Source organism: Bombus terrestris, chromosome 10 (assembly GCF_910591885.1).
Source record: "Bombus terrestris chromosome 10, iyBomTerr1.2, whole genome shotgun sequence".
Lineage (NCBI taxonomy): Eukaryota > Metazoa > Arthropoda > Insecta > Hymenoptera > Apidae > Bombus > Bombus terrestris.
In genome coordinates this window covers 7,215,157-7,224,281 of record NC_063278.1, presented here as the reverse complement: position 1 = coordinate 7,224,281, position 9,125 = coordinate 7,215,157, and the positions used below count along the sequence as shown (strand labels likewise).

General features: G+C 33.5%; 3 protein-coding genes across 9 annotated transcripts in view; 1 reads left to right on the top strand and 2 right to left on the bottom strand.

Annotated features, from left to right (window-relative positions):
- Window positions 1-24: 24 nt before the first annotated feature.
- Window positions 25-3,168, bottom strand: LOC100646548 (ESF1 homolog). Its single transcript, XM_003398226.4, has 8 exons — window positions 2,907-3,168; window positions 2,100-2,803; window positions 1,845-2,020; window positions 1,672-1,779; window positions 1,400-1,600; window positions 1,109-1,331; window positions 279-1,036; window positions 25-196 (listed from the first exon to the last, which is right to left on the bottom strand). The coding sequence occupies exons 2-8, from the start codon at window positions 2,800-2,802 to the stop codon at window positions 92-94; spliced, it is 2,274 nt and encodes a 757-aa protein (XP_003398274.1). The 5' UTR covers window position 2,803; window positions 2,907-3,168; the 3' UTR covers window positions 25-91.
- A 141-nt stretch (window positions 3,169-3,309) lies between these two features.
- LOC100646669 lies at window positions 3,310-5,649 on the top strand. Its single transcript, XM_003398227.4, has 5 exons — window positions 3,310-3,853; window positions 3,926-4,106; window positions 4,178-4,619; window positions 4,692-4,918; window positions 4,993-5,649. The coding sequence occupies exons 1-5, from the start codon at window positions 3,745-3,747 to the stop codon at window positions 5,072-5,074; spliced, it is 1,041 nt and encodes a 346-aa protein (XP_003398275.1). The 5' UTR covers window positions 3,310-3,744; the 3' UTR covers window positions 5,075-5,649.
- LOC100646232 (putative uncharacterized protein DDB_G0271606) overlaps window positions 5,647-9,125 on the bottom strand; it is a 105,799-nt gene continuing 102,320 nt past the window's right edge. For all 7 annotated transcript variants that reach the window (XM_012312581.3, XM_020864828.2, XM_020864829.2 and 4 more), the window contains 4 exons: window positions 7,866-8,630; window positions 7,617-7,783; window positions 7,336-7,535; window positions 5,647-7,174 (listed from right to left, as the gene is read on the bottom strand). In XM_012312581.3, the coding sequence (XP_012167971.1) occupies window positions 7,139-7,174; window positions 7,336-7,535; window positions 7,617-7,783; window positions 7,866-8,630 (1,168 nt within the window). In that variant the 3' untranslated portion in view covers window positions 5,647-7,138. The remainder of the gene's footprint in view (window positions 7,175-7,335; window positions 7,536-7,616; window positions 7,784-7,865; window positions 8,631-9,125) is intronic.

The window sequence follows — 9,125 nt, the reverse complement described above, 5'->3', positions numbered from 1 at the left end:
TGAATTAGTAAAATTCAATATAACTGAATTTACAAATATATGTATTTACAAACGTTTTATTAAAAACATATGACATTATACATAAAAGGAATTATTTTATAGGCCTTGAAATATTTTTAGCATTTTTCTTCACTGATTTAATTAATGACTGCAATTCTGTATTAGAGTTCAGTTTTGATTCTTTAACAGGTATTTCCTAAAATATTTAAAAAAGCAAGAATTAGTACATGTAATATATATAAGTAGACTGAGAATACATATAAATAAGTTTTACTCACTTCATTAAACTCGTTATCAGCTCTTCTTTTCAATTTTTCTTTAATTAAAGCTTCAGTACCTTTAGTCTTCCTGTAATGTGGGTCTGCTGGGTCGATATTGAAATGATGCGATGTGAACAACGCATTGAATCTTGCATCTTGTACATTTACTTCAAAGTTATCTTCTACTATTTGGTCTTGTCTACTTTTCTTCTTACTCAATCGTTTTTGTTTAGACTTTGTCATTGTGGCATTTTCTTCAATTTTCTTCATATTGAAATGTTGTTTGTCATCTTCATTTTCATCCATTAATAAAAGTTCTAATTCAGCTTTACGTTTCTTTTCATCTTCGCTATCTGATGAAGCAAGACTATCATTTTCTATACTGTTTTTCTTTTTATAAGATAATTTATTATTTCCAATTTCATTATCTGAATCAAGCATTTCTGAACCTTCTGAGTCCAATGTATCTTTATTTACATTTTTATGTTTCTTCCGTTCCTCTCGTTTAGCTTTTTTCTTCTCTTTCCGTTTTTCTAAATATTGCTCAAATGGCGTGAGGTTTTGATCTTTCTTTAATCTTTCTTGTACCAGTTTCTCAGCTTTCTCCTTTGTACCCAAACCCCAAGTAAATTCTAGCTCGACGTCCTTTTTCTGTTTGGCTTCTTCTTTCTCTTCTATCTCTTTTAATAAAGCTTTATACTTCTCAACTGGATCGGTATTCTTTTCCGCTTCCGAGTCGCTTTTATCCTCTTGAGATTCTTTTTGTTCCTCTTTTTCTTTTGTAATAAAAAAGATGTTAATGAAATAATAGAAATACGAAGTCCTGAGTGATAAAAAAGATATAGTACCTGATTCATTGTCACTTGACTCAGTTGCTAAATAACCTTGCAAGTCGTTTTCATTAATTTCATTCAGTTTTCCAGAACTCAGTTTTTGTGCAATCTCGGTTCTCTCAGGGTTTGTTTCATCCCAGGTTAACTGTACCTTAGCTTGTTGCAAAGCTGTAGTTATGAATTGTCTTGGTTGATACTTTGTAAGCTCTGGCAGTTTATCACATACCTCTCTAGGAGTCTTAAAATAAGTATCTAAGATCATATACAGTGAATACATTTTACATACATTAGGATTAAGTAACATACCTGGTCAAATTTCATATCATCTGGTATGAATCTAAGATCCAATTTTGTTGCTGTAGATTCATATTCTATACCATCGCATTCAGTGTAAATTTTGTTTGCTGTTTCAGCAGAATCAAAATCAACGACAGCATAATAATATTTTAATCTATTTAGTTGATATTGTCTTAATTTTTCCATGTGATATGCTGACCCTTCCTCATCCTGGAAAATTATATTCTAAGTCTATATACAATTTCACTTGTATTTCTAAAAAGAAAAGCATGAATTCATACATCACTTCCATTTTCGTTTTCTTTTTCCTTATTTATCTCTGTTAATTCTTTTGGACCTTTAATTTCTTCCTCTTTCATCCGCTGTAGTCCAAATTCTGATGGATAAATCTGAAATTAGTTAACTATAAAAATGTTGAAAATATTTATTTTATCTGTTAATTAATTATATTTACAGTAACTGAGCAAATAAAGCCACCAGGAGGCAAGAAAGAGTTAAATAAAACCATTAAATCTACAGCACGTATTCTATCCCAGTCCATATTACAAGCTGCCAATCTATGTGTAATTTCATCTGTTGTTTCAGCCTCTTTGTCTAATTCACCCCAATCATGTTCAATATCTTGTTCATCTAATTGTAACACAAATGGTTATTAAATGTCATATACATACATATATATATAAAATTAAAATCATTTAATATATGTTACCAGAAATCTCAGAATTTTCTTCATCAGAAGAACTGTCTGTCATCAAAATTCCTTCACCTCTGGCATAATTCACAGTTAAATCTTTTAACTTTTCTTTGATTTTATCTGAAAGCTTTTTAGATTTATGTTTGCTTCTAATATTCAATTGCCTTTTACTTTCTTCCAAATCTATTTCTAAGTTTCTTGTATTGGTTGCCTCATCTATATCTGATTTAGATTCAGAGTCAAATTCTATGTTACTCTGTTTCTCACAATTTACATCATTTTCTTTTTTTGGTTTAAGTCTAAGTAACTCCCCATTACTTGAAAAACAATTATTATTTGTTGAATCAGTATTTGCATTTTTATTTGCATCATCTTCTGAATCACTTTTTTTTGATCGAAGAACTTCATTCTTTTTATTTTTTGTCTTTTTAAGCTTCTTAGGTTTCTTTTCTTCTTGCTTAGGTTTTTCAAGTTCTTTTTCTCTATCTTCTTCTTCACTGCTAGATAAATCATAATATTTTCTAAGATTTTCAACCGATGTTTGATTTACAGGTCTACCACGTTTGTCAATGGTATATTGAACTGTAAATTTTTTATCCTTAAACATACTTTGAAATCTTTTATCTATTTTCACTTTCCTTTCTGCTTTTGGGATCCTTTTAAATTTAGGATCCCTTGCAATATGAGCAAATCGGTTATCATTTAATAATTCATCCATGCTAGAGAAAAGATGCTAAATTACTTTTTATTCTGATAAAGTATATAAGTCTATGTATGACTATTGTATAATGTTCATTGTAAATAACCTCATTTCATACTTACTTTATTATTTCTTATAAGAACTTGTGACTGAAAAATACTTAATACTACTACTAAGTTTTAAATAAAGTACTTAAAGTTATCTTAAAGTTTAAAATTAATAATTATATAATATAAAATTAATAATTTGCCAGACGATGTTCTACTCTCACGTGCTACTAAAATATTATATTTTAGCATAACCTTATCTACTCTCAAAGTGTCAAGTTCTATTATGTTGATTCTAATTGGTTAATTGTTAGTTCTATTGGAAATTATTTAATAAATTTGTTTCAGATATATATAATAATAGTAAATAACGAATAGGCGATTTCGTAAAAAATTGAAGATTATTTTGTAAATAATCGATTATTTCATGAAAAAATATATAGAAATAAATATAAAAATTATATTTGATTATAAAATTAAAAACTTTCACAGATCATAAAATAATTGTCATACATGCCTAGTCTATAAGACGTGCATTTTTTTTTAAGTCAATTTTATTCAAGTAGTGTAATAGAATTCAGTAGAAAGTTACATTGGAATAAACCAACTAGATTCATTCCCGCCATTTTCCGGTCTTGTTTGTTACAAGTTATAACTCTGTTTGACGCATTATCGTGATCGTTTTTTCTAAATATTTTGTGTTCTTTGTGATCTTACGTGTATTTTTTATCAATTTATAGATAATAATTTCATCAGATTATCAATAAACCATGTGAAATAGTTAAATATTCCGTTCTTATCAGAAAATAAGGTTGACATTTCGTGTTCTACATTTAAGTAATAATTTCTCAAGGAAAACATACATCAGTTAATTATATCTTCGAATGAATAATTCTCTGTTATATTGAAAGAAATGAATACTCCAACAACCAGAGATTTCTTGCGGAGAACAGATGGAACGCGTAGGAGATCTGCTCGCCAAGCCTTAGCGGTGATTCCTGTCAATAATTCCGCTTCACCTGGTGCGTTCCTTACATTTTTCACGTCATCTTATCTTTTGTTTACTTCTTTTAATTTCAATTTACGTGTTTTAGGAGAAGCAAATTCTACCGAAGTTAATGCAATGGATAATTTTTTAAACAGTCGACATGGCACTGACTCTTGGAGTCCTGCACCTAGCCCAGATGAGATGGTAATCCAAAAACGAGGACGTCGTCGTAGAACTATAGTTTGGTCCCCTGATCTTGATACTTGTAAAAGAAACAGCCTTTTTAGGTAAAGATTTTTCGTTCCCAATTACTTCTGTCATAAGTCAATTAGGCAAAAATATATTGAATTTGTTGTAGCTCAAATTCTAAAGATCGCACACCGGTGAAGAGTCCGTCAAAATCAAGTATGGTATTGAGAAGTACACCTAGAAAAAGGCTTACTCTTGGTGATGTCAATGAATCTCAGTTTACAACACCAGATAAGAAGAAAAAGCCACAGATCTCTTTGGATGTTAATAATTCATCGAAATATTTTAATGGCAATTTATTAAATGGTTTAAGAGGTCTTAGTCATAATCAGTTAGTTCACATGATCATGGATTTGGTTTCCACGCAAGAGGATGGTCTGTTACATGAGAATGAAAAAATAAGAAATGTTTTGTTAAAAAAGATGCCAATGGCTGATATACAACCACTAATCGACATATTAAATACTTTAAAGCAAAATATTCAAATTAGCATCATGCTATCTAATAGGGATGATTTATCTGACATTCACATTTATTTAGATAACTTTCAGGTGTGCAGTGATTTCATTACATTCTTATATATTTTTTAAATTTGTTATTAACGCTATATCCAATTTGTACAGAAAACTATTATAGATCAGGGGAAAAGGCTTGTAGAATCACAGCACTGGGTATCAGTTATGCAATATGTTTATGCAGCATGGAATATTACAAAGCAACTATATGAAGAGAAAAATCAAAGCCTGTGTAATTTGACCCATAAATGTTTTAAAAATTTGACACACTTTTGTTCTCAAGCTCTAAAAAGAGGAAACTTCACGAGTACCATATTGGATATATTTACTGATAGGTACTGATAAAAAATTTTGGATTTTGTATTATCAGCATAAAAGATATTACCCTGTTTTATGGAATTGTTCACAGGCTCGATGCGATGGTTGTAGATTATGAGGATTTAAAAGTTTGTTTACAGTTGATAAACGAAGTAAAAAACAATGAAACTTAAATGCTTTCTCTACGTCAACATAAAGTATGCCATATTACAAATACTATTACTTTTATATACATATATATTTTTAATATATGCATAAATTTTAATTCTAATCGTGATGTAAAGACTTTAACGAGTCTTGATAGTTGTTAAATTAACTATATTTTTTTTACGATTTCTTTTTATAATATCACATAATGAGATTCATATAGAACGGTATTAAAATAGTAATGTTAATAGTATTTAAGATAATCAAATGATATTTTTATATTAAGTTTGTATTAATTGTTCGAGATACTTGACATTTTATAAACTTTTCAACTATAATTAATGTTATACGAACTAGGAACATTGCTTAAAAACGATATTACGTTATCAGTGCAAGGTAACTTATTTCAGGTGTGTATACCGTTAGTGTCGTTTGTTATTTATGATTTACTTATGATAGACATCTTCTTTTAAGGTATTTTAACATTATTTTAATATATTTCATGTGTATTTTGTCAAAAATACTTAAGGACGATACTTATTTCATTGGTACAATTTCTCGTCTGTATCTTTTCATGACAATAAACATACATCTAAACTGATTTTTATTAAAAACAATTTATTCGTCATAATATATCATGCATTCTTACATAATATATCCATTATTACTTCTGAAAGGCACATACTTCATTTACGGGTGTATGATGTGGCGTAGTGTGTGTGCGCGCGCGCGCGCGCGTTTGTGTGTGTGTGAGTGTGTAAATATCAGAAACATCCTAAGAAGCGTGTAAAATTTCTTTTCACATACCTGTACACTCTTTTAGACAGTATAACGATGCTCAGAATCTTTCTGATCGAGCCATTTGAATTTTTCCTAGACGATAATCAATTATACATGTGTCTAGTCAAGTGTTAAGTCGATTACTCAGAAATTCGCACTGATGAATACAACTCAAAACGACAAAAAAGTCGTGTACCATTATCGAGATCCTTTTGATCTCTCTCGTGCTCATAAGCGCAAATTTTCTTTCTTACAACGGATCATTTAGAAGTGCATATTGGCAAGATTACATTATACACCATTCTTAGGAACATTTTCGAAATCCGAATTTGCCTCGATCGGATTTGGAAAATTTCACCAGACGAATAAAAACGTAACAATGAGCGCAACAATATAATCTGACTTCATCTAAATAAAAACATTTAGTTGAAACAAATCAAACGCGTTTTAAATTTGTCTACGCTGTTCACGTAGAACGTTTCGCATAATATGGGTAAAATAAAAGTTGCCTCTCTGATAAGGTTGGAAGATCATTCAAAAAGTTTCGTGACTCTGCTTCGACCAGTTTCGGAAAGCATAGAAAATAGAAACGATCAAGCTTAAAAGGCAAATTATTATCGTTTGTTGTTACATCAAGTTAATTAAAATTGTTTTTGAAGTAATAGGAAGAAGATTTGCGTTTATCTTGTGTCAGAGATAAATGAAGTTGCATTAATTTCTAATTTGATATTTTTAAAACTTTCTGAAACTTTCTGAGTGATCTTAATTGACGGATATTAAAACGAAAACGTTCCATCTCTGAACTATGCGGTTGACAGGCTAAAAGCGGAATCACGGGTAATGAGATTGAAATTTTCTTTTGTACTTTTTCGCTGAAGGAACTGACTAACAGTTATAATAATCAAAATTAAATTGACCTCGTGGTTATCTTTTCCCTTTCAAAAAGGAAGTAAACAAGAGTGTAAAAAGTAAGTGCAATTAAACTTTGCGCGTATACAAGATCCATCGTTCTTCCGTTTTTCTTAATTACATCCTAACTGTTCGTTAATGTTACGCGATTCACCCATGATCCGGGCTTGTTAGCAATGTTCTTCGCTTCGTTTTACAAAAGAGAAAAAGAAACATAAAAAAAAAACTATATAGAACGTTCTGCTGTTTGCTTTGTTCAGATGACAATGGGACGCGATTAAATTAAGATAACGATCCGTAATGCGACGATGCAACTATGATACTTAACGAGATAAAGCTGCGAATCGAATACTGTGGTAATGAATCATCGGATATTACGAGTTCGCCGGCTGAGACGCGCTTCAGTCCACCTTTGCCGGTTGCACTCTTGGATACAGCTAGAAGAATGAATAAAATAGGTCATAAAACAGGTACAAGTTATCAAGGAGGGATCTAGGTTATTTTCAGGATGTTTCAAGCTTGAATTTCTATCTTTTTTCTTTTTAAATTATCGTTGATCGTTGTGGCTTCTCTCTTCGTAAATAGTTCAACAACTTACGCCAAGTAAATTCCGAGGTACGTAGCCTTCCTTGTGTCCCAGTTTGCTCCACCACCATTCCCTCTCGTTGTCGTCGCCCTTTCGGAGTACAACTAGGGAATCGCCGTTCTTCAGTGTAAGCTCGTCGCTGTGTTGTGCCTCGTAATCGAACACTGCGTACACTTGCCCGTTGTTCATTATTCCGAGTTTCTCTTGGACACCTGCAGTGAGTTATAAAACTTGTTGCAATTGCTCATCAAGATTCAAGAAACATTCTACTAGTCGTTAAAATTAGTACTGACTGTATAAGTATTCCGAGCAGCCGTCGAAGCCCTCCTCGTCCTCTTCGCATTTTTCCGCTGCTGTTTCATGATCGGAGAGGGTAGTGGCAAATATACAAGCTCCGTGTTCCACCAGGAATCTCACCATAGATAAATTATTGCAACTCGCGGCACAGTGCAAGGGAGTCCTGCGGTAAAATTAATTGAACAATTATTCAAGGTTTACAAGAAAATAAAATTAACGATTAAAACAAAATGAGCGGCTCTTACCATCCGTCGCTGTCTTGTGCGTTTACGTCGCAACCAAACTCCACTAGAAACTTAACGATCTCCAGATGACCGGCGCAAATGGCGTTATGAAGCGCGGTAATCCCTTCGTCGTTAGCCGAACTAGGATTCGCCACTTCTTTAGCAGTCTTCTTTACCAATTCCAATTCACCTTCGAGGCTGGCGTCCAACAGAAGCGCCAGAGGATCAAAGGAAACCCTCCTCGAAAGATTCGCCTTCCCTGTGCTAGACTTGAGATTCCCTTTTTTCCTCCTCATCACCTCGTTGCTCTTCCCATCGACTTCCAGCTCGGTTCTTCTTTCAGATTCTTTCGCCTTTGCCTTGTCCTCGATATTAATGACGTTCAACGCGTCGATGATGTCCGCTTCCTCCAATTTCTCGTTGCTAATTACATCTTCGTTGATACCGCTCTTTTTGCAATTGTCCGTCGTGTCGATGATTTGTGACTGTTGCTGAGATTGTTGTTGTTGTTGCTGTTGCTGTTGTTGCTGCTGTTCCGTTTGCATTAGGTCCGCTGGAATCTCGGTTTCCGGGAATAGAAACGCCGGTGGCATCTCAATCCGTCGATTTATCGACACGTGAACATTCGATTTGGCGTAGCGGAGCTTCGGCTGTTCGGAGATCGGCGCCTTCTTCAGGGTCAGAGGCCTCGCTTTGATGATCTGATGGTTGCCGAATTGGGTTTCCGTTGGAGACTCCGGCGGTTCGGACGTAGGAATCGGCGGTACGTCTTCTTCTTTCTCCGTTCTGTGAACGATTCAGTGGAAACGTCGGTTAGGATCGACAGAATAGCTTGGAGGATTGCGGTTGTCCAAGAAGGTGCATTAATTGGGACAGTACGATCGACGTGGTTAATCCTCGAGCTTAGAGACTCGAAGAAGTTTCGGAACAATTAGATGCTTTAATATGTACAACTAACTTTGATACTCTGTGTCAAGTGTTTGAATTAATGGTCGAAGACGCCAGGTCTATTAAACTCCTAATCTCTTAAAAAAGTTTCGATGACTGATGTGTATTCGAAAAAAGGGGGAAAGCGCGCGATTTGATGGTAAGATTTGGAGGGAACTTAGGTCAGGATACAGGAACTTGGATCCCGCCTCGATGGATCGAAGAGCTCGCGTACACTAAACTGTTGTCTCAGCTGCACGGTAGTGGTTCTATTTTGGTGTCTATTATTCGAGACAGGCTTCGATTCACCGGCCAAATCGATCACGGACTAATTAACATTTATAATTAACCCGG